Source organism: Pararge aegeria, chromosome 20, assembly GCF_905163445.1.
Source record: "Pararge aegeria chromosome 20, ilParAegt1.1, whole genome shotgun sequence".
Classification (NCBI taxonomy): Eukaryota; Metazoa; Arthropoda; class Insecta; order Lepidoptera; family Nymphalidae; genus Pararge; species Pararge aegeria.
In genome coordinates, this window is record NC_053199.1 from 11,603,551 (window position 1) to 11,629,171 (window position 25,621).

At 34.5% G+C, this 25,621-nt stretch overlaps 2 protein-coding genes across 5 annotated transcripts; one reads left to right on the forward strand and one right to left on the reverse strand.

Annotated features, from left to right (window-relative positions):
- Window positions 1-115: 115 nt before the first annotated feature.
- On the reverse strand, window positions 116-8,878 carry LOC120632809. 4 transcript variants are annotated; one of them, XM_039902821.1, is made up of 8 exons: window positions 8,783-8,878; window positions 7,068-7,893; window positions 6,068-6,603; window positions 4,984-5,883; window positions 3,497-4,896; window positions 3,196-3,396; window positions 2,354-2,437; window positions 116-360 (listed from the first exon to the last, which is right to left on the reverse strand). In XM_039902821.1, exons 2-8 carry the CDS (start codon window positions 7,868-7,870, stop codon window positions 217-219), a joined length of 4,068 nt encoding a protein of 1,355 aa, XP_039758755.1. In that variant the 5' UTR covers window positions 7,871-7,893; window positions 8,783-8,878; the 3' UTR covers window positions 116-216. The 4 variants fall into 4 exon arrangements, with proteins under 4 accessions (XP_039758755.1, XP_039758758.1, XP_039758754.1 ...); XM_039902824.1 differs by having other exon boundaries at window positions 3,497-4,764; window positions 8,767-8,878; XM_039902820.1 differs by having other exon boundaries at window positions 8,767-8,878.
- Window positions 8,879-9,937: 1,059 nt separating this feature from the next.
- On the forward strand, window positions 9,938-25,294 carry LOC120632496 (ubiquitin-like modifier-activating enzyme ATG7). The gene is made up of 11 exons (XM_039902305.1): window positions 9,938-10,214; window positions 10,498-10,696; window positions 11,889-12,338; window positions 14,422-14,528; window positions 14,659-14,803; window positions 15,482-15,640; window positions 17,330-17,518; window positions 19,271-19,426; window positions 20,563-20,678; window positions 22,113-22,398; window positions 24,963-25,294. The coding sequence occupies exons 1-11, from the start codon at window positions 10,012-10,014 to the stop codon at window positions 25,002-25,004; spliced, it is 2,052 nt and encodes a 683-aa protein (XP_039758239.1). The 5' UTR covers window positions 9,938-10,011; the 3' UTR covers window positions 25,005-25,294.
- Window positions 25,295-25,621: the final 327 nt, after the last annotated feature.

Genomic DNA, 25,621 nt, shown 5'->3' on the forward strand with positions numbered 1-25,621 from the left:
TAATTGTACTAAGTTCAAATAAGTACGTATATAGAAATCATCAAAGTGAGCAGCCATTCTAATGTCAGGTTTCCTATTGCCAATATGATTAAGGACTGCGAATTAAAAAAAACAGTGAAATCAATAAATGATTTAATTTAAAAAAAAACAATACAAACGATGAAATGTAGGTTAATAAATCACCATTACAATAATTTAAATTTTGGAAAATCTTTTTCAATTCGGCGATTTCAGCAAACCAAGACCGACATAGCGGGCCATTACGCGAAGATAGGACGGGTTCAACTTTTTCCTCTTCTCCAAAAGTGATTTTAACAATCTTTCAGAGGATTCATCGAAGGGCTTTTGATAATCTGAAGCCTGCAAAAGAAATACAATTTGAAATACTTCATATTAAAAAAGGAGGTGGAGTTGCAGTACCTATATACTCTTAAAACACTTAATAACCAGCCCTTTATTGCTCAACCAATCATTACATGATTCTATCGAAGCACTTTGGCTAGATGTCAGATATCAAACCTTTAACCTCATATTTGTTTGTGTGTATAGGACCCACTCACACCAATCTTGAAAAATCTGGTGAACATCTTTTTAACAGTAGGTAACTGAAACTTGTTAATAATTGGTGATTTTAATCTACCTGCTTTAAAGTGGCCTCTTCTGAAAACTACAGGTTTACTACAAGAAAATTTTGTCGAAATAATTACAGACAGTGGCCAGAAATACCAGAAAAAATAAGACCAAGAGACCTTATGATGATGAGGATCATGACCCAATGATGTGACCCTAATCAGTGAAATTAACTATAACCCTCTGATAGGAAAAAGCGAACATACAGTACTTAGGGCTAGAATAGTTAAACCAAGCTACGAATCATACATCTACAAGGCGAGCTTTTAATTATAGTGACTACAACGTAATTAACGACTACTTGCTTTCATCTGAAATACCAGAAAATGCTGCAATAGATGACACGTGGAAAGTGTTTAAGGAAAATATCCAATTAAATATTGACAAATTTATACCAAAAATAAAGAACTATAAAAACTGCTTAAAAAATAAGCTTTCGAACATTTACTTACTAGATCAAGATAAAGTAACAAATAATAAATTAATAAAAATAACAAGGCAGAGTAGGATTAATTTTGAATCGAAAATTGTTGAAAGTGGTCATAAAGGCCTTTATGCATATTTTAGAAAACAAATATCAACTAGGGTTAACGTACCAAAAGCTCTTATCAATCCGCAAACAAATATAATTATAACAAGATCAGTAGAAGAAGCCAAAATTTCTAGCAGTCAATTTGAACATGCTCACGTTTGTGAGCCTCCTTGGCTTTAACCAGAACTGCTTACTCTAAGAGTACTCCATTAGAAGACATTCCGTTTACGCCGGTAAATGTTCGAAAGGTTATTAAAACTTTTGATTAGTCAACAGTGGCCCCCCATAACATTCCTGCTATTATGCTCCAAAAGTGTAGCGCTATTGTTAATCACATAACTTTAATAAGGGACAAGATTTGAATGCTATTGAAAAGTGGAGGAAGGAATGGCTACTATAGCTGAATGTCAATAAATGCACTGTTTTAAATCTAGTTCTTCTTTACTCGTAAATAGATAATAAGCAATTGAAAGTGGTGGATACACAAAAGACCGATCAGAGTTATCAAAAGCAAAGATCTAAAATAGGAAGCGCACATTGTGGCTATTGTCAGTAAGCAACTCTATCCTTTACAAAGTAAAGCATTTTTTAACATAAATAAGAAATCTTCATACAGTTATATAAGTCAAATGTAAGACCTTTGTTAGAGTACGCTTTTCAGGTCCCTATTTTGTTAAGGATATAGAAATGCTTGAAAAGGTCAAAGATGAGCCACTAAACTTCAAAGACAATAGAGAAACCGTTCATATGAGCAAAGGCTTGCAAACCTGGGACTCAGCACCATCAAAAGTAGGCAAGAAAGAGGCGATCTCATTGTAACTTATGAAATATTGAATAAGTATTACAACATTCCAAATTTTAAAGTAATATTTTCAAAAAATATTTTAGAAAGAGATTAAGGGGCTATGGTCTCAGGCATGCATTTCAGCAGTATCACTGAGTCAGACTAAGAATAGACTGGACAAACATCGAAAAGACGCATCAGCGAAAGCTCTATTAAATATTAATAATAAAAATAATATAGTTCGCGTCACCTTAAAATACCTTTAGCCATCAATACTGAAAAACACGATAAAAAAAATGTATAAAAAAAAAAGATGTCCCGCAAAAAGATTATGGAATCTTCGGCTGTTTGTACTATTGAATCCCTAGGAAATTGCGTTAAAACATTAATATATATTATTATCTTACGGTTGTTTTAGCAATCCAGTACAATTCTTCTAAGAGACTGTCCTGATTTTCAACGGATGCCGGTAAATAAGAAATTCCTTCATACTGTACGAAAAAAAATTGATTAGTTACACAAATAAAAGAAATTAGAAGTACCCTTTGTACCCTTCAGATCAGAAGTAATAATAAGAATAAACGTACGGTTAAGAAACTTTTTTATAGCGTAGACATATTTTGCTATCTTATACATTGATCATGAATTAACACTTCAGTAAATGGTTTTGAATATCAAGTACAACAAAACAAATAATTATGTGTTGGGGGGCCTGCTGCGCGCGTCCGTAGGATTTACCATCTCATCCTTCTAGAGATTCACCCTACACGTGCCCCCTGGGTGGTGCTAAACGCGCAGCAATGTCGAATAACGGGCGGCAGCTAAATATCCCGAAATCAAAGGTGGTTTCCAGTGGCCACGTGGAATTAAATTCACTTAAAAGACTGATGCGGAAGGATCTGGGAGCCCACCGTATTATTATCTTCCCAAGAAAACCCCTCACTATGACAGCAGTCCAAAAAGTTGTAAGTGGAAGGGGTCATGACTCTCAGCAATGAGGAACACGACGTAGAGAGAGTAAGGACTAATGATCATCATGTGTCATCATCAACCTTTCACCGGCCTACTATAGGGCACGGCTCCCAGAATAATAAGGGTTTAGGCTGAAAGCTACCAAGTGCGGATTAGTCGACTTCACATACCCTTGAGTACCTTCACCGTTCAAGCAAGTTAATCCTAAAATAGTTTAAAGTATATAGTTACTTAATATTAGATTTTGTTTTGAAACTATAAAAGTCTGCTAATTTACCGGTGAAAATGTATTTAATTTTTCTCTCTCGATAACTTCTATTTCCATATCTAGTTCCGAAGCACGCGTGATCCTTTTTACAGCAATCCCTTGAAGTATAACCAAGCGATACCGCAATAAATTCGATGTATCCTTTTTATTAGCTAAAAGTAAAATGAGCAGAGCTTGTCTTGGCGTTATCTCATTTATCCAGTTTTTGACCTAGAATAAACATAATACATAGAAAGAAAAATTTTCTTTAGATCTCATTTATGGCAATGTACATCTATACTTATAATAATATTGTAATAAAAATTGGTACCTCTTTTACTGCTGTCAAAATCTTTCTCTCGATTATTCCATCGGTTACATTAGCCAAAGCCTTGGTTGCACCTAAAGCTAAGAAAAAATCATCTAAATTTGCTATTTTTCTTAGCGCAGTGCCTGATCTTTCATTACAGATGTTTGACATAGATTTACATTTTTTGTATAATCTTACAAAAGTCGTTTTCTTATTTCTATTATTAGAAACATATAACTCAATGCCGCTTTTACGATTTTCAAATTTATTTCTATGTGAGCGATCTGTATATTTATTAATTGTATTTGATTTTACAATATTGGAAAGGTTCTTGACATCTTCCAAACGTTCTTGAAAACAGTTGTGATCAGAATTGACCGTTATATTGGATATGATCGAAGTAACTTTATTCTCCTCATTTTTAACTCTCATGCTTATAGTATGTACATTTTTGTAACTTACGTTATAAAGTGGATTTATATGTAGCATGTTTAGTTGAATATTAAAGCTACGATTGCTTAGTATTACAGATACCACCATGTCAATCATTTTAAACTTACAAGCAGAGACCACTTGTTTATTAGATAATACATATGGTTGTAGTACCATAATCGATGATATCTTTTGATGTGCTCTCTTGAAATCGAGTTCTGGTAATAATTTTTGAGGTCGATGTGATTTCAAACTTATTAGTTTATAAGCCATCGGGCCTATTTGACACATTAATAATCGATTTGTTAGTAAAGGGGGCAAAAGGTTAGATTTTTTCTGAAAATAAAATTCTTCGAAAGAAAGATTCTTTATTTTTGCTATATCAAATGTCTTATAAGGGATTATCGTTTTACTATTTAAAAATTTCCCTTTACCAATAATTTTCAAATCTAGGGATACCCCTTTAAAAACTGGAGTCAAACGTTCTAATGAATTGCCGCTTTTACAAGGAAATATTTCAGCTATAGAAGTTAATTGGTTCTCAACTTTATCAAAAATTTTTGGTAAGACTAATTTACTGTCAATTATTCTTCTCATCGTATTTGGCAAAATACTGCAGAGTTCTGCCGGCAGCATAGCATTTATAATTATTGTATTCGACTTAAATATCTTTGTATGATTTTGAGTCACTGATACTGGTACAAAGGAAATAGATTGATTGATGAGAAGCTCCGTATTTATTTCCGACGGTATAGCAACATCGAACTGCACAACAATATTGGTGACGCAATGCTTAATTGCAACTTGATTCTTGTTAATCGTTTCAATTTGCAAATCTGAAGGATTTTCATCAAAACCTGGAATGGATTGAAAGAGGTCGTATGTTTTATCTTCTTCGTCAATTAATGGCTGGGATTTCTGAGCACAATTTTTACAATAATCTTGTTGGGTGAAATGGATTTCCGTTTGAACTGAATCTTCTTTTGTAGCTATGAGAACAAAAACATTTAAACTGAAAAATCTTCTGAACAAAAACAGTAGAATATATTTTTTTAAATAATGAAATCGTAACTTACTGCAATACTGGTTTCTGAAAACTCCTTTTTCATCTTGGTTATAATAAACACCGTTCTTGATTTTCTTGATAACATTATCAATAAACTCACTAGCCCACCTGCCCTTCGCCCATGGCTGTTTCATTTGAGATGAGGTATAATTCAGCATCTTCTCTTCTTTCTTACATATAATTTTGTCTCGATCTTTTGAAACAATGAAATTAATTTTTGTATTAGTACCAACATCGGCAAGATTATTAGAAAAATGTTCTTTTCGATTAGTAGTTTCCTGTGGTAAGTATTTCTTATTATCCCCTACAAAAGAGTATCTCTTGTGTAAAAATTGTAGCATTCTTTCTTTTAGCTGGCGCATTGGTTTAATCTTTGGAGCTTTAATATTAATATTCTTGACATTATCAAGAGGAATTGGGTGAACTGTATTTCTGGCTCTAAATGCAAGAGAGTTAGTTCCGTTGTTGAGTTTCATCTTCTCCCCAATACAATCGCCTTTAATGCCTTGGGTAGTTTTTTCAGCATAATTACCACTATATTTTGTACTAGGATTTGCTATAACTCTCTTTTGCCAACTTTGCATAAAAGGCCAGATATGCTCATTTAATCCTGCCAAGTGCGGTGGTTCGTGGTTTGCCGGTACTTGAAATGGGGTAGAGGTAAGTTGATCTTTTGACAATATAACTAAGGGGAATTTGATATTAGCTAACCGCCGTTTAATATCAGCTTGAGTTAATTTAGGATATAATACAGCACTCGGCATTGTAGTCACTAAGCGTAGTTTTCTCTTTGGAAGATTGACTTTTTTAGTTAACACAATATCTTGTCCTTTACTTAAAACAACTTTTGTTATACCATGTATCTGGCCTTTTGAGACACAGGTACTCAATTTGTTTGCTTTACTTTGATCTGCAATGTAGATTTTTAGTTTTTATAATTTTTTATTAGTGTTTTTACGTACACTTGGAGGAATTATCAATTTTATAAATTTTAAAATGCATATATTATTATTTTTTAAATTAATTATAAAATAGATGTTTAGTTATTAAATATCATACTTAATGATAAATTAAATTTTACACAAAAATATTACCATCTAACAGAGGTGTCGCGCCACTTAGTCTTTTTATTATATCTCCTTTGCTAGAATCTGAATTTCCATAAAGATGATTAAAATCATCACTGCCATTAAATTGTTTATCGATTTCGTTAGCGTGACAATACAGGCAGTTATGAATGCATCCCAAGTTGAGATTATTACAAACGTCGTATGTGAGCATAAGTTTGTTTTCTTGACTTTGCACTTCATCTTGGAGACTATTAGGCAATACGGGCTTTAGATTAACCTCGTTCTGGTAAAATGTTCCCACATTCTCCCCGTCACATTTAACTTTGGCACTGCTTAGTCTTGATATTACATTTGATTGATATTTTTTATTTTTTTTGTATTTTCTTAGATTGGTTGGAATTTTATTTTTTACAACCTTAAGTTCTTCTTGGATTTCTTTATATGCATCCTTCTTATCAATAACTGTAATACGATCTATGCTCGATTTCGAATTGTGATCAGATTTATCAACTGAATTGGAAAAAAAAGTAAATTCTTCGGTTGTACAAGTTTCAATAAACCTAAAATATAATATATAAATAAATGTAAAATATGCTATTTCATTGTTTAAAATAATTTACCGATTTCCAATCGATTTAACTTATAATTAATAAGTTAAATTTACCAAATAGAAATGGATAAAATATAGGGTTACGCTATGGTGCGTTCTACTTTACTGCTCAAATGCCATCTGTGTCGAGAGGCATAGCAAAATATAATTATGTTTTAATATGCAAGGAATTCGTGAGCTAAACTTTGAAGCAGACTAAAGATCTTATAAATGCGAAACTCTATCTTGGAGAAAAGTTAACAGAAAATTTAGAGTTATTAGAATGATTTATATATTTAACCATTACAAGCGCCAGTTTAAAATCAATTGGTTTCATTATATTACTTTAAAAAATAAGTTTTAAATTTCAGCCTTTAATGGAAATGAAGTAATGGGCTAAGCTAGTTATAAAAGAAAGAAAAAAGTCAAAGGTACTTCGTGTCCATTTTGTTATTTCTAAGTTTAATTTTAGCATTCCTTTTCTTCGTTGAGGTAATACTATTCTCAGAGAAGGGAGGCGATGGCCTAAATTGGAAACGATTCATATTCCTAAGCATGTTCCAGACATCATGCGTGTTAACATCAGATTTCTTTAGTATGTTTCGACGTTTCACAGATTTTTTCCCATCACCAGTAAATTGATTTATCATATCCGTTGAACTATTATCCATATCAATGTTAAGTCGCGAGCAGTATTCTGCATCTCTATCAAATGTTAGTTTTGCCTTGTTTAAACGAAGCTTTCTGTTAGCCTGAATTGTTCTTTCTTTGGGTTTTGAATTTTTTTTATCTTTGATTTCATCGTAATATTCTGAATCATTCATATCGCTAACCATACACAATTGAGGCAACGGAGCTTGCTCATTTGGTAGCGTCAAAACGGATTTCTTTGCTTTTTTTCTTTTTTTCAAAGCCTTAAACTCATCGGAGCTAGCTTTATAGATTTTAACAGCCAAAGGATAAGAGGAAATTAAATCGGTGGTTTTCGTATGCACGAGTCTCTTCTCGGTAATCTTTGAGAGCATTTCAATTCTGTCTTCAGTAAGGTAAAGAGATGTGTTCTTCTTTTTCTTGAATTTATCACATTTACTCTTACTACTCGAAATGCTATGATCCGCCGAGTAGTCAATTAGTGATAAGCACCTTGAATTTTGATTAGAAACTTTTGAACAGAATGACTTCACTATTGCTGGTCCAATTTTTTCACTCGGTTTTTCGAATGAGTTGATTGCCATCATCCATTAGGGTTACATCTATAGATCTGTAAATGTATAAAAATTTACTTCTTGCCGTAAATGCGTGTACGGTGTAGGTACTGCATTTGGTCAGAAGAACGGGCAGTACTATCTTCTAAGTTCTACAGCCAATAACCTGTCACCAATCCATCTGGTGGTGGTCACGTGAAAACCCTCCCGTTGTCGTTGTGAGAGGCTGTTAGTCCAACAGTACTGTATACAGCATATAAGCTATTGATGATGATAATTATACCACTAAATAAGTAGGTAGGCACTAAAATTGAAAGGTCTTATTAATAAACTTGATGCGTTAGCAAACCTAGCTGCTCGTGAAGTGGATGCAGTGTAAAAGTAGACCCACCTACTTCTCACCATTTGTCAGGGATATTGGCTCTCCTTATCACAACAATATTTGCTGAAGCCTCGATGTCAAGGCATTCAGTCTAATGTATTCTTCAGAACGATTGAAAAACAAGCTCTATCTAAACTTAACGACTTAAATGGTGCAGCGGAAAGCACTGTGGTCCTATGGGTTCGATTCCCGACAGCGGCGATAAAAAAAATTATAATTTGTAAGTTTTCACTGGTCTGCTCTAGTGGTAGGCTCTGTTTGTTATCACTTTACCGACAAAGACGTGCTGCCAAGCGATTTAAGCGCCATTTCGTGCGTTAAACCTCTTAGGAGTACGGACTTATAATGCAATAAGCCAACAATCTTAGACTGCATCATTACTAACGTGATGGGATTAAAGTTAAGACCTAATTTGTAGAAAACAGCAAAACTAGAATTAACATCAGTGCGTCACCCCCACTAGAACCACCGCTGCAGTTAAATGGGTGTATGAATTGCGTTTATGTTTGTGTGCAGAATAGATAACTCAAAAGTGTAGTTCACTTACTCTTAAAAAATCTTACGGGTGTATTCACAATAATTTCGACAGAAATGACCTAAATTATAAACACTCCTACATTGAATTAAACTTATTATAGTAGAAAATAAGTAGTTTAATGTTAAAAATATAAAAATTAGGCCATTGACATCAAGTTTACAAATGAAATTATACTGACATTGAATGATTTTTTATTGTTTTTTATTTATTTTTCATTAAAAAATGTATTAACAAAAAGAACTTACCTAAAACCTAAAAAGTACTAACAACCAAAATATTTTAAACTTGAGATATTAAATGATCTAAATCTGTGTTATATAAACTGCTTAGTATAAATTTAAATCGATCCTAATTTAGTTTCGTAGCTTAGTAATATTATTTTATCGGATAGTATAACAGTCACTAGTGTTGAATTAAAAATAATTAATGTTGCACTTACGAGTAGCACGCAACAAAATTGCCTTCTTGAATATAGCAATTGCTCATATTTCAATATATTTGTTAGGCTTTCACTTAACTTGAGTCACAACAAGACTTTTAGAATACTTAGTAACCAGTCTTTCAGTTAATATTCTAAAACTACTAATAGTAATGTTAAAGTTTCGTTAAATGTATTTCTATTGACTTAATCACAGCAGAAGGGCTGAAGGAATCGGGATTTAATTTGGCATTGATAGTGTTGCGGAATATTTGTTATTGAGTGGTTGTGGAAAATAGGACTTATGGTAGTTTAAGAGACTTCAACAAAGGTGTTCGAAGTCGTGGGCAACAGCTTGTTATCAATTATTTGTTTAAATATTAAAATGCATATCGATGCGTTTATATTTGAATACAACCGATATACCTAAGTGTAGAAATGTAGAAGAGCGGGTTCAATAAAACTAGTGATTAAAACTGAATTAAAAGACTTAAATATTACTTGAGTGTTAAGTAAGTATAAGAATACGATTTAAGTATTAGGTAAGTGTTTTTATTAGTTAAAATAACATTAATTATTACAACCATGGGTAGCTACTTATGATGGTTCAGGTTCAACCAGTTCAACAGTTTTGGATGTAATGAGTAATGTATGTTATTAATGATTATTTAAGTAGGCTGTATGGCAATATTGTTTGCCGGTCCTAAAAGGAAAAAAAAACAGCAGCTAATGTCACCTGTCAAATAAAATATAAAAATCCGAAAACAACACAATAGAAATCCAAACATTGATTTGTTCTTGCTTAGTGCTTTCAAAACTACAAAAATTAAATAATTATGGCCACGCCAGAAAATGTCAAAGATATAATACAGTATGTCCCCTTTACATCGTTTGTTAATCCATCGTTCTGGCACAGTTTTACTGATATAAAATTTAATGTCGACAAACTGAGTGAAAATACAAAGCAAATATACGGCCGATTTTCCTATGCAAATGATATTGGTCCCGTGTTTGAGGTCGATGGAACTGCTTTTAACAAGTAAGTCTTAATATAACCGCAAATTATTAATTTAATCACCTAACATTAACAATTTTTTATATGTGTACTTTCGTATTTTCTCAAATAACTCACAATAGTACTGGTAAGCATTTGGTTCTCTGTCTAAATAATATAATTCATCATACTCAGAATACTATCATTGAGAGTTAATAAATAAAAAAGAATTTTAGACACTCATCTTGTATTCTCTTTGTCTTATCGTCTTGTATTCAGCATTAACGAAGATGCCTGTTTTAATTCTTATCCTCACAATCTGTTATAGGCAACCAGAGGCAGAATTGATGTATTTAAGTATAAGAGGTACGCTCATGAACAAAAACACAATAGATGATTTTAAATCAATCGACAAAGCATCACTGTTGAATAGCATTGGTGAAATAATATGGCATAACAGTATAATTACAAGGTTGTGGATGTGTAACCCGAGTTGTCTACTAAATTTTTTTATTCTCTCATTTGCTGTAAGTATTAATGAATCAAAATATATTTTTGGCTGCAATCTCATCTCCTGGTAAGTGTTGTTGCTGTTTAAGATGGTTACGGGCTAATCTGGTAGGTTTATGGCCAATGGTGTGCATAGAGGGTATGCACAGGATGTCCAGATGATATAAAATGAAGAAAATCTGCAGTACAAGTTATAAAAAACTCAAGGATAGGCATCGTAAGAGTTATACAAAGTCTACCCTTAAGTATTTTTAACTCGCACTGGAGATTTTCTTCATTTTATATCATCTGCTTACCCTGTGCATACCCTCTGGTAATGGCAGCAGATACAGCCGCAGACTCCCACCTGATCCAATAAAATTCAGTTATTGTAAATTCCCGAATTGCCCCTGCCCAGGATCGAATCTTCCACAGCAAGGGAGGTTGTCAACCGATATAAGATAAACCATATAATAAGAAACTGATAGAACTTTTATGATATGCTCATGATATTTTTAAGCTCTGATGATTAATCAGTCAGCCATAGTTTTATTATTTTTATGGACACAACAATAGGTTATCTATAAATACGTTTATATTAAAGTGCAAGATTAATGATTAATCATTCATAAAAGAGAAGAGCCATTTTGATTAAAAGTGCATTTGTGGTGTCTGGAAAATCAAAAGGAATAACATAAACTTACTTACCTACTTACTTAACTAAAATACTGTGAAGATAAGTAATTTGCTTTGCTTTGCTTACTTGCTTATCTTCACAGTATTTTTTGTTTTAATTTTTGTCACCTGATTATTTGGCCTGAATTAAAAGCATTTATTATTATTTATTTACAAAATTTGATGTCTTAATGGCTAAATTTATTTTTGTTATACATCTGTTGTACATCTTCTTGAGACACAACATATATAATAAAAAATGTGTTGTGCGATTTTGATGCTGTCTAGCATGTGAGCAGTTGGAACCTGGCAAACTTTGTTGTGGGCTCTTCTTAGACCGGGGCGTGTTTGGAACCCTCTTAGCTTTAGTTTTAAGTTAACGAATGCAGTTATCACCATCGATAACTATTAATGTAACATGTTAAATGTATGAACGCTTTATAAGTGCCTGTAATAAGGTCTACATGAATAAAACATTTTTGTATTTTTGAATTTTTTGAAAATACTCAAGCTGTTCTTCATACTGTGTTCATGAAAATTAATCTTTATTTTTAGGATCTGAAAAAGTACCATTATTACTACTGGTTTGCATTCCCAACACCAAGTCAACCAACAGTTTTTTTAAAGGAAAAGAGTAAAAGCATTTTGACAGAATTCAATGAAAGTGAGATAAGAACAATTTCTCAGAACTATCAACTTTTGCACCATTCTCAAAGATGTTTCTTTGTGATTCGAAAAGAAAATGAAACAGTTAAAGTTGAAACTTTATCAAATATATTTAATAGAACTGATAATACATGTAATCTTGATATATCAAGCGTGTATTTTGCTTTTACCGATCCTAGTAATAATGGCAACCCTGGTTGGCCCTTGAGGATATTTTTAGCTGCCCTACTGGAGTATAGTGCAATATTTCACGGAAGTGTTATCAAAGTTATTGGTATAAGAAGCAGCAAGGAAGTTGGGTGTCAGAGTAGTCAAATTTTCAACGTCATGCTGCCAGAGGTTAGTATGGCATGTTTCACATATATATTTTAGGTTAGTATGGCATGTTTCACATCATATATATTTTAGAGACTGAGCTTGAAATCTATTGTATCTCGTTCTCCGCTCACCACGCTTTTATCATTGTACCGCGAGACTCCGTAAGGATCTGCATCAAAGTCAAAGTCAAAAATATCTTTATTCAAGTAGGCCCATAGGTGGCACTTTTGATGCGTACATAAGAATTACACGGTAGTGAGATCCCCTACGTGGTTGATAGTTGTGCAGTTTACTAGGCTATACAAAATTGCTAATTCATTCAAGGGCAATTGTATATTATTTTATAACAAATTACAAAATATCTCTTGAACTGTATGATATCTTTGAGATGTCTCTCAATAAGTTCAAAGTTTATATACAACGTAAGCTTACAGAAAAATTCTATTATCATATTAAGGATTACTTGAACGATAAAAAAGCTTGGGTGTGAATTGCTCTAGCTTCATAACTTAATATAAATAAACTGTGAGATGGTGATAACAAAAAAAAATATTACCCTGCTAAGTTTGTTGTGGGCTCTTCTTGGACCAGGGCGCGTTTGGAACCCTCGTAGCTTTAGTTTTTAGTTGACGTACGAAGTTATCACCATCCCCTTACAATTATGTAAACATATGCGCTTCATAAGTGCCTGTGATAGTCCTACATGAATAAAGAAATTTTAAATTTGAATTTTGAGTTTGATATACCATGGACATGTTCTGATTTGCACTGCAAAGATCTGGAATGCCCTTCAGGCTTCCGTTTTCTCCTATAATATGAGTACCATAAAATTAAGAGTGAACAGGCATCGGCAAGGCAAGCGCTCCACTTTAGGCTGCAATATCACTTACCATCAGGTGTGATTGCAGTCAAGCGCTTCGTCTATATACATTGAAAAAAAAAATGAGAATCTCCATGGGATGTCAGAAGTGGAAGCCATAAAAGAATTTTCTAAATCAACCCCTAGTTTATGGAGAAATTGGTGAATGAGAAAATACATACAGATAACATTAACATTCGCCTCCTTTCTTGAAGTCAGCTTAATAATTTAATTTCTGAAGCTGACACGAGTTTGAGAGCCAAATTATAGTTACTGTGTAGTGGAACAATATTTTGGACGTTTCTTTAGCCTGCACACTATCCCAGCATCTTCATCTTAATGCCAGTGTATGTACTGAGCATGTTTCTGCTTCTCACTGACACAGTACGTTTGCGGATGATCCCGTAAACATCGTCCTACAGCGCATCTCCAAACATCTCGACGCACTACAGTATCGTAGCTACCAAAGCACATTTATTTATTTAAATAACTTAATTGGATAAAAAGTACAGGACATAGTTAAAATAATTTTCAAGCTAAAGGCAACCTTATCACTAACAGTGATCTCTTCCAGGCTACCTTTACGATCGGAGCCAGTGAGACACTTGAGATGAGGGAGATAGAAATAAAACAAATTTTATATACACACCAATAACTCCGTGCTAGATAATAACCTAGTTTTATTTCATAAGGAATCACCCTGTAATATTAAATCAAAAGAAGCATTTTTTTTTTTTTTGTGTGCAAACGAATTCAATTTTTTTTAACATTTTGTCTTATAACAACCCTATTGAAACTAAAAGACTGACACGCGCATAGTACCTACTCTACGCGACACGTACCTAAGAAAGGGACAGGAAAATTTTGCATGTTTTGTTAGGACTGTATCTGATTTCCTTCAGTATAATCTATGGCACTTGGCAGTGGCTACTCAAAAACCATTAGTGTTTCGGTTTAACAGATAAGTCTCAGAGACAGTAAATAATGTACCTCTAAAGCCTGTAAAGTAATATTTAGGTGTTCATTTACACGTAGAATAAAATTTTAAGATAAACATTAAACATAATACATATGTGTATGTATACAAAATAAATACAAACAAGTAACAGCAAGAAAGAATAGAAATAAGTTAAAAAAAATCAGCGGCTGATTAGAATATTTCCTTACACAGGATTTAAAAACCGCTATAGATTGAGAACACATTGTTTTATCAAAATCCTGATCAAAATTAATTTTCTATTTCAGAATGTCCAATGCTTACAGAAATTAGGTTGGGTTGGATGGGAAAGAAACGACAGAGGGAACTTTGGACCGAAACTATCCGATATGTCTGCATCAATGAGTCCTAAGAAGCAAGTATAAATAAAATAGAAAGAGCCATAGTTTATAATGTGCTAAACTTAAAATTAAAATTTGCACGTACAAACCTTTTTGTTAAAATATTTGTGAATGTCGAATGTTGAATGGTCCAATTTACTTCAGATTAGCAGCGGAATCCGCGGATCTCAACATAAAGTTGATGCAGTGGCGTTTGGTGCCTGATCTCAATATAGAAATTATGAAAAATACCAAGTGTCTCCTGATAGGAGCTGGAACACTGGGATGCCAAGTAGCAAGAAATCTTTTGGTATGTTTGATAATTGGCTGTCAACACATAAATGTATTTTTTGTTCGTATGCTCCAAGAGTATTCGATTTTATACTATTTTCTAATTAGGTAGCTCGGTCTACGTCCTCGTTTATTACGGTTTTATGCAAATCCGTTAGAAACCGTTAGTTTTTATTAGATAAATTGTAGTTGGTTGTTCAGTTGAAGCAAAGAAAAACTAACAAATTTTAGCATTTATATTATTATTAACTATTTTACTTTTATGGTTAATTTTTATTTTTTAAATTATTTTAACCAAAATAATTTAGGTAAGGTAATAGAGCGGAATCGCAGACAGTAGCTTTTATAATTAATTCATTAAATAAATAAATAAACTGGGACTTTGTAGACATAGGCAAGGTGTAATATTCAAATCCAACGCGGCAAGTGTGTTACATTTATCGCGACTATCGTGACACGACGGCGCGACTGTCGGTCATATAATATATGAATCAAATTAATTTTTATTAGGTATTCGGCTTCCGTCGCATACTCTTTATTCATACAGACAAGGGCAAGGTGTAGTTTTTGACTACGAAACAGCAAGTCTGTCGCGACTCTCATCACGACTGTCGCCATGTGACGGCGGGTCAAAAATGTGACGTAGACGAACAAAGATTGTCTTCCATATGATAAATTCAAAAAAAATGTTGTACAGGCATGGGGCTTCCGTCACATACACTTTGTAGACAAAGGAAAGGTGTCGTATTCGAACCCGACGCGGCAAGTGTTGTACACTTACCACGACTGTCGCGACGGCGGAAAAAATAAGGTGGATGCAGCCGCGGAAAGCTTGTTGTCCATACATCCAGATGTGGTAAGTTAAACTAACTGTAGGAATAAGTTCACACTTTTTATATAGTATATATATATATATATATATATATATATATATATATATATATATATACCTCCTGGCCGTATCAGACCACAGCGACTCCTAGCTATTATGAGAGTACCTGATGTGCTCTCAAGTGACTGGCATAACCACTCTTTGTTTTAAATGTGCGATCACATTGACAGCACGTCAGTAGGTACTCCACCAATTATATTGTAATATATGGCCGGCGACAGTGGCGTGCACTTGGTTTCTTACCAGGGTATGCATACAGTAGAAAAAATGCATAAAATGGCAAAAGACCTTCCGCTATACGAGATATATATCAATTTTAGGGTATGCAGTACTTTCGTGCATGTATGAAGTGCACGCCACTGGCCGGCGATGGTCTGGCCTTTATCTCATTACGCCTAGCATCTTGCTCTGCGCGCCTTTTAAATTCAAACTCCGATACTTATTTTATATAGTAATAAAACAAATGGTCCACTGGACGGTAAGTAGAAAACCATCGGCTATAAGAAGCTGGGGATGCAATTACGACGTGTCACCCTGTGGCGTAGGTGTTAAACCTTATGCGCCTGTAATTACACTTCAACCACGCCCTTAAGTCTGGAACACTTTGGTCTCGTGGTTAGCCTGTTCCTAGCATCATTATAACAGTGAGTGGCGTGCGCAGGATTTTCGACCAGGGTATGCATAAAGCAGGTACATTGCATAAAATGGAGAAATTCCCCTCCAATACGAGTTATATAAAATAATTTGGGTATGCAGTGCTTTTGTAAATGTATGTAGTGCACGCCACTGATAACAGTCCACTGCTGGACTAAACCGTTACACAAAGGGAGGGTTTGTTCATAATCAGCACAAAGACAGGGTTTGTCTATAATCGTGGAAAAAAGTTAAGGAAGGTTTTTTTTTCTCAATACTCCATTGTACTTTGGAGCAGACACTTGTCTTCCAACATGATGGTCGGAAACATTACATATAGATTGGTTTTCCTAGGCCGCCCTATGTATCCCTACTTTTTAAGTTTATTTTTGTTGTGTCCATTGTTTTTTTTTCCTATTGTGTGTGGTGTACAAATAAAGTGTATAAATAAAAATAAAATAAATAAATTATTTGCGTTGCCTATTTTATTCGTACGCCAACTTAAACCTAAAGCTACGAGCTTCCGAACGCGCTCTGGTCTAAGAAGAGCCCACAACAAACTTAGCCGGGTAATTTTTTTTTTGTTATCACCATCACACAGTTTATTAATATGAAGATAGCTTTATGAAGCTAGAGCAATTCACACCCAAGCTTTTTTATCGTTCAAGTAATCCTTAATATTAAAATAGGATTTTCTGTAAGCTTACGTTTTATATAAACTTTGAACTTATTGAGAAACATATCAAAGATTTCATTTGGTAATTTGTTATAAAATAATATACAATTGCCCTTGAATGAATTAGCAATTTTGTGTAGCCTAGTAAACTGCACAACGAGTTTATTTTTGCTCCTAATATTAATATTGTTGCATTTCATTTTCTTTTTAAATTTTGTTATATTTTTATGGACATAAATTAAATTTTCATATTTTTTTTTGTTGGCAGCTGTATTCTGATCTGCCGTCACCACACGGATTAACTAAACACTTAGGTATATAGTAGTTATTAATATTACTTTCAGAATACGGGCGGCCTGATAGCCCACATTCCAATGCCCGGCCATCCGGTAGGAGAATCTCTCAAGGCTGAAACGATTCTCAACATCGAACGACTAACAGAAGAGATACGGGCCCACGACGTTATATTCCTACTTTTAGACACGAGAGAAGCAAGATGGCTGCCAACGCTAATCGCAGCGGATTTAGGAAAGGTTTGTTTTTCATAAAATATAATCCTTAAGGTGACTGGAAGAGTGTAAAGTTTCTTCTTTTCATGTCCATGTCTGTTCGCGCTGTGTTTTTAACAGTGGAGTGGCAGTTTTCTCTGGTTTGATCAGTATTACCGGACCGGAGTATTGCAGTCAAGGGCTAACTTATATTAGAATAAAAATAATGTCTTACTTTTTGTGATGAACAAATAAATAATATTAAATAAAGGTGGATTTTATAGACAAAAATGTTGACTCATTAACTCAATAACGCAGTTGAGTCGCGCAGTGGGCAGCGACCCTGCTTTCTGAGTCCAAGGTCGTGGTTTCGATGCCCACAACTGGAAAATGTTTGTGTGATGAACATGAATGTTTTACAGTGTCTGGGTGTTTATCTGTATATTATAAGTATTTATGTGTATTATATTCATAGAAAAATAATTCATCAGCTATCTTAGTTCCCATAACACAAGCTACGTTTACTTTGGGGCTAGATGGCTATATGTGTATTGTCGTAGTATATTTATTTATTCATACAAAGTTCTTATAAATTTTGTTATTATCCACATGTACCACTTTTATAATTAATTATTAAAGTCAAGCCACACCAATCAATTAGTACAATCAAGCCATGTACCACATTTTAATAACATAACTCTATATAATTCTCAACTTGTGCGAATTGGGGAAGTTTACCGCCCTTTATTATTGCACGTATATTTTTTGAAGTAGCGGTTATAGACCAGTGGGTAGGATTTCGTCTTCACTTTTTGGAGTCCCAGTTCCTCTAACTTTTCTTACTAATGTGCGTTTAGAGCAATTAAAATGTCACTTGCTTCAACAATGAAGGAAAACACTGTGAGGAAAACTGCGTACCTGAGAGTTCTCCGTAATGTTCTTTTAAGGTGTGTGGAGTCCACCAATCCGCACTGGGCCAGCGTGGTGGACTAAGGCCTTAACCCCTTCTCATTGTGGGAGGATACCTTTGCCTTGTAATCGTTTTTTGACCAGGGTATGCATAAAGCAGATACATGGCATAAAATGTAAAAATTCCCCTCCAATACGAGCTATATAAAATTATTTGGGTATGCAGTGCTTTTGTGCATGTATGAAGTGCACGCCACTCGTCAGTACAGGGTATGCAGATGATATAAAATGAAGAAAACTCTTCAGTACGAGTTAAGAAAAACTAAAGGATAAACATTGTAAGAGTTATATAAAACCTACCCTTAAGTATGAACTGGTACAGGAGATTTTCTTCATTTTATGTCATCTGCATATCCTGTGCATACCCTCTATGCACGCCACTGCTTGTGATGATGTATAATACTTGGATATTATTTCCACTCAAGTACGCCAATGGTCGGAGAGTTGATAAATAAATAAATATACTACGACAATACACACATCGCCATCTAGCCCCAAAGTAAGCGTAACTTGTGTTATGCGTACTAAGATAGCTGATGAATATTTTTTTTATGAACACAATACACATAAATACTTATAAGATACAGATAAACACCCAGACACTGGAAAACATTCATGTTCATAACACAAACATTTCGACCATGGACTCAGAAAGCAGGGTCGCTGCTCACTGCGCCATTCGGTCGCTTCTCGGTAAAGCTGTGGGAGAAGATATAATTTTATCCTTTCCCGGGGGGAGAGAAATGTCTCCTAGCCGTACTTATAAGTCGCGGCTAGTATAGTTTGCTACCTTAATCCGCGGCAGACTTGTCAATTCTGATTTTTCAGATTGTAATCAATTCAGCCCTCGGCTTCGACAGCTACCTAGTGATGCGACACGGAATCTGGTCGCCGAACCCCGAAAGTACCACAATCCACAGTACATATGTGCCGGGAGATCAAGTTGGCTGTTACTTTTGCAATGACGTCACCGCTCCGGGAAACGTAAGTCCTCACATCACTCGCTCTTAAGTTTGATTATATAACTTCTATAAATATAAATAATAGCTGATAAATATAGCGGATGGGACTACAGCCTCAGTTTCGGTGGACCCGAATCCGGAGTGCCAGTGTACCCGAGTAACATTAGTAAACTTGTATGCCTAATGTCCGTTTTCAATAAGCGTAGGAATCGCCTTAATCGCATGCGTAGTGATTTAGGTGATTTCGAGAGAAAAAAAAACGTTTCACAAACTCTTATGGGACGTAGGTCGCAGTCTAATGTTACAACGCCGATTCGGCAGATTCGATTACTCGTAAACTGACACTTTGACAGAAAAAAACAATACAAATTCGGTTTTCTTTTTCATCATCATCACATAACATTAATAAATAATAATAATAATAAATAAATAAATATACTACGGCAATAAACACATCGCCATCTAGCCCCACAGTAAGCGTAGCTTGTGTTATGGGTACTAAGATGACTGATGAATATTTTTTTATGAATAACATACATAAATACTTAGAAATAAACACACAGACACTGAAAAACATTCATGCTCATCACACAGACATTTTCCAGTAGTGGGAATCGAACCCACGGCCTTGGGCTCAGAAAGCAGGGTCGCTGCAAACTGCGCCAATCGGCCGTCATTACTATGTAACATTATTCATTAATTACCAGCCAACTACAGAGCACGGGTCTCCTCCCACAATTAGAAGGGGTAAAGGCCGTAGTCCACCGCGCTGGCCCAGTGCGGATTGGAAGTTTTTTTTAATAACCTTTAATCAATACAGAAAATGAAAAATATGATAATACAAACACAAAATACAAGAACCATAGACAAGTTAGGTTATATAAGTTGCGTAGTGGAAATCTATTGGTGAAAGTCAAATGTATGCCTCGGAATCTTCTTTGATTACGCTTTATTTACTTGGGCATTGTCTTGTCCGTCGTCAGTGAAAACGGGCATAGAGTTCTCCATAATGTTCTCAAAGGCTTGTGATGTCTACCAATCCGCCAAAGTCCAGTATTGTCACAATCCTTATCATGCAGCGTGTAGTGGGCCTATAATGGTTTTATAGAAATATACTGCGTCTGTTGAAATATCCAATCTTGTTTTTTTTTTTCGCAGTCCCAAAAGGATCGTACATTAGACCAACAGTGTACAGTAACTCGACCCGGTGTGGCCGCCATTGCTGGAGCGTTGGCCGTGGAATTACTAGCCTCGTTGTTACAACATAAACTCGGGTAATTATCACAATAATAGCCGACCAAGCCAAGTAGACAGTCCAACATGACGTCACCAACAAGAAAATATTTATAAACTATATTTTAGCCGCGGCTTCGCTCGCGTGGTAATTTGAAAAAGGAGGTATAAGACACCGGCCATGAATACAGAACAGTGCACTTTTTAGGTACGCGTCTGTAAACAATTTTGTGTGTCTATGATTGAGGTAAATATCGGCTTTCAAAGGACGCTCGAAGGTCAATAGATACAACTTACCATCGATTGCAAAAGTAACTTTTTTTTTTTAATTTCTTTTATCTTAGAATATGAGAGGGAAACTGCTATTTAAAAATTTTTGGAATATTAAGTGAAAAGTGATATTTTTTACATGTTTGCGTAGATAGGATGACATGTGATATACAGAAGGTTTCAACAAGAAAGCGATTGATTACTCGATTATTCTTTCTCCAACTGCAATCGCAACTCTTAATGCGATTGTATGGGTGCAACAAATTTGATGAATTGGTATTCGAAAAAACTTTTGCCGACGCGCTGAGCTGATTCATTTATTTTGGCAAGAAAACTTTAAGAAAGATAACGTCTGGGTTCCTCTTTCTCGTTTTCACGTTATTTCTTTCTCCTAATTTTCTTTGAGTTCTCTGAATATTGCGGTAAAAATTATGATTAATTTTTGGTCATTTTAGAGTAAGTAAGAAAGTACCTATTTAACTTTTCAAAAAAAAAGAAATGATAGCGACATGTCTGCACTAGACTTTGATTTAACGAAAAAAACACATTGGTCTTAAACATTCTAGAAGAAATACTTAATAGAATATAAGGACAAGTAATCCCAGTTGTCCTTGTGCACGTCATGTCCTTTTAATGTTCATTTTTAATTTTTGCTACTAAATAAATAATAAATTTGAAGGCCGATTGGCGCAGTTTGCAGCGACCCTGCTTTCTGAGTCCAAGGCCGTGGGTTCGATTATCACTACTGGAAAATGTTTGAGTGATTAGCATGAATGTTTTTCAGTGTCTGGGTGTTATTCTATATTATATGTATATTCTAAGTATTTACGTATATTATTTATAAAAAAAATATTCATCAGTCATCTTAGTACCCATAACACAAGCTACGCTTAAATTGGGGCTAGATGGCGATGTGTGTATTGTCGTAGTATATATTTTTTTTTTTAAATAAACATTATCCAGGGTGGAAATAGGTGAATACGTTTGTATAGAGAATCCTGTCTATAATTTACTCTTAACGGTTGTAATACCTATCAGGTGATATTTTTTATTATTTATATATTTGCTTATCCAGGGAAACAAACAGCACTGTTACACATAAGAGTAATATCGTATTTTTTATCACATAAACCAAATACTACATACATTTACCAAATATACATATTATGTTATGCTTATAATATGTATATTTTTTCGCAATCCAGGGTACGAGCACCGGCCCCATACAATATATCAGACGAAATGATCGACCCAGAGTTCGAAGGAGTACTGGGCCCAGTACCACATTCCATACGGGGATTCCTGCATTCGTACCAAACAGTGGTGCCAACATACAGGAAATTCAAGCAGTGTATAGCCTGCTCCGAAGTGGTCATAGACAATTATAGAAAGGAAGGAATAAACTTTTTATTGAATGTCTTCAACAGTGGAACATATTTGGAGGAAGTTACCGGGTTAACTGAACTGCAATTGACAGCGGAAATGAGTGAAGTGAGTTTGTAAATCCATTTTGCAGTAGTAATATTTATTTTTAAAGCGGTGATAACGCAGTGGGTAGGACTTCTACTTCACTTCGGAGGACTGAGTTAGAATCCCACCAAGTATAACTTTTATAAGTTACTAGCTGTTGCCCGCGACTTCGTCTGCGTTTGATTTTGTTTTTGATGTGGCAATAAATTTTGTTGTAGATCTAAAAAAAATAAAGTATTCAGTACCGCTAAGCCTTAAGTGAGGGGTTTGCTGCTGACCGCTGGCGTTCTGTCCTCTATCTCCAATCACAGTTTGGGCCAAATTAAACACATATTATAACCTCTATAGTACAAAAATAATTATTTAAATCGGTGATAATTTCTCAGAGTTATGGTGTAAAATCGTCACTCATCCCCTCTCCCAAAGTAACCGAGCCTAATGTCGGGATACAAAGTATCCTATATTACTTCTAACACTTAACAACCATATGTGTACGAAGTTTCATGATAATCGGTTTAAGTAGTTCTTGCGTGAAAGCGTAACAAACAAACTTACATTGACATTTATAATATTAGTAGGGATGTGCGTTTTAAATATAGCTTGCTTCAACTGTGAAGTAAAACATCGTGAGGAAACCTGCATGCCTGAGAGTTCTCCATAATGTTCCAAGGGTGTGTGGAGTCTACCGCACAGAGCCAGCAGGGTGAATTACGGCCTTAACCCCTTCTCATTTTAGACAGAGATGATTGCCCTGGTGAGGGCCGTTAATGGGTTGATATGATGATAATGATTTCTGTAAAGTAATAATTGACAGACCAAGCAGATAAGTGTAAAACCATCGCCTTTAAACTGAGTAGCTCTGAGGTGTAGGTTAAAAGCCTCATGAGTATGGAGGGTAGAGGTAAGGAGAGTCATCTTATATGGGAGAAAAGTTGAAAAAGTGTCCAGTTGTTGCGCTAAATAACAGTTCAAAAATCCTCCACAATGGCGCTGGTGGATGCACAGGGTATGGTATGAATGTAGCAATCGTAGATGAATTGAAGTATGCCGAGTTAAAAAATTTAATGTCATTATCGACTAAAGTAGTTAATTATTGAGAATTTCAACAACTTACGTTGTACAAAATATTGTGGTAAATATAACCTTACTTCCTTGTATCTCCATACTTCCTTGTTTATTTTTCAGGCCTACTCTAACAATATTTATATTTGGCGCTTCTTTTAAGAGTTACCCTGATACAAATGTGGCGCCATCCTAATTTAATACATTTTGACGACACTTTTTCATATACACAGATGACTCTCCTTACCTCTACCCTCCATACTCATGAGCCATTAATTCACCGACAACTGCGCCCTTCAGACAACAGCAATGCTTGGCGGCAGAAATAAGCATGGCGGTAGTTACGTACCCATATCGAAATATATATACGCATCTATAGTATTAGTATGTCGTTATTTTTGATTTTCTTTTTGCATCGTAATAATTTTCTTTTTCTTTTTTTTTATTATTATTTTGTAGACCTAATTTTATGTTTGTAATTATTGTTAAGTTATAAGGACGTAGTGTTTGTATTATATTTGTTATTTATCAATAAGTTACTCATAGAGTATACAAACACTACGTCAGACCATGTCGCTGCCGGTCCGCGAAAACCCGTGACCTTTGGTACCTACTGAAAATCAGCGTTGTAGTATCCCTTGGCATTTACTGACATGGTGCTGCGGCACAGAGCTGAGAAGGTGACCCGTTGACCACAACGAAGCAATATACGCCTAAATTATTATATTTTTTTTTCTTTTTCTCTGTCCTCTTGTAGTATGTTGTAATTTATTTATTGTGGTTAATAAATTTATTATTATTATTATTACCCATGTTTTGACCGCAGATTGGCGCAGTGGGCAGCGACCCTGTTTTCTGAGTACAAGGCCGTGGGTTCGATTCCGACAACTGGCAAAATGTCTGTGTGATGAACACGAGTGTTTTTTTCAGTTTCTGGGTGTTTATATGTATATTATAAATATTTATGTAAATATTTCATTAAAATTATCATCAGGCATCTTAGTAGCCATAATACAAACAACGCTTATTTTGGGGCAAGATGGCGATGTGTGTATTGTCGTAGTATTTTTATTATAGAGTTATATAGTACAGGTAAAGCCCGTATTGTGTCACAGCACGTTAGCCGCAAGTCTTTGAGTAGGTATGTCGTTACCAGTGGCGTGCACAGGGTTTTTGACCACGGTATGCAGAAAGAAAGAAAATGGCATAAAATGGAAAAATCCTTCCCCTTTATAAGTTAAACAAAAATTTTAGGGTATGCATTGCCTTTGTGCATGTATGAAGTGCACGCCACTGGTCGTTACATATTTACACAGTAGTTACGCGCGGCGATGCCACGACTCAGGACAAGGTCGTTGGAATACACAGTTTAAGTTGGTATTTATTCAACTTTGGTTACTCTTTTAAAAAATTCGTTACTTCTAGTTTTACTTGTATTATTCTTTAGAATAATTCCCGGATTATGAAAAATAGCTACTGTTTCTATGTAAGTAAATTTATTTACATTCGTTTTTATTTCACAGGTTCTCACTTTTTCCGATGAAGATCAAGATACCGACGAGTAAAGTTATGACAAAATCCAAAATTATTCTAAACAAAATGAAATAAAAAGCTCATAATAAGAGCTGTTTTTATTGGTTTTGTATACAATAAAATTTGGTATTTGCAATAATAACTCAGTGTTACTAACAAAAGATCTCATAACTAGTACAATCTCAGTGTCCGTGATATGCTTTTGTATGTATATGTTACTATCAATTGCTTTAAGCCTTAAAACTTTGTGAATTAAACAGTTTTGCCATTTTAATAAATTATAAAAGCATTTAATATTGTTACTGGCAATCTATTTATTTATTTAATGTAAGAATCAATATTTAAAATATATTATTAAATCAATATCTTGTTTTATTTGTTAAACAATTTTTTTCATTATTATGATACTCTGTAATTATTAGAATTCCCAAAAGGACAGGCAGTTAATGATAAAAATAAAGGGGCTTTAAGGAAATTGGAAAATGCCTATGATTAGCTCACAAAATTTAAAAAAAAGAAATCATTTGAGGTTTGAATGAAATATGGATCAACGAATAGATAACTTTTTCGAAAAGAGTTAAAAGTGTATATACGGACGAACTGTAAAATTGTGGATAAAATATAATTTTTTTTTTACATTTACTTGACT

Coding starts and splice junctions, on each gene's coding strand:
- LOC120632496 (XM_039902305.1), top strand. CDS start 10,012: ATGGCCACGCCAGAAAATGTCAAAGATATAATACAGTATGTCCCCTTT. Junction 10,215..10,497: donor GATGGAACTGCTTTTAACAA/GTAAGTCTTAAT, acceptor AATCTGTTATAG/GCAACCAGAGGCAGAATTGA. Junction 20,679..22,112: donor TTGTTACAACATAAACTCGG/GTAATTATCACA, acceptor TTCGCAATCCAG/GGTACGAGCACCGGCCCCAT.
- LOC120632809 (XM_039902821.1), bottom strand. CDS start 7,870: ATGATGGCAATCAACTCATTCGAAAAACCGAGTGAAAAAATTGGACCA. Junction 4,897..4,983: donor TTTCAGAAACCAGTATTGCA/GTAAGTTACGAT, acceptor TTGTTCTCATAG/CTACAAAAGAAGATTCAGTT. Junction 2,438..3,195: donor AATTAAATACATTTTCACCG/GTAAATTAGCAG, acceptor TTTTTCGTACAG/TATGAAGGAATTTCTTATTT.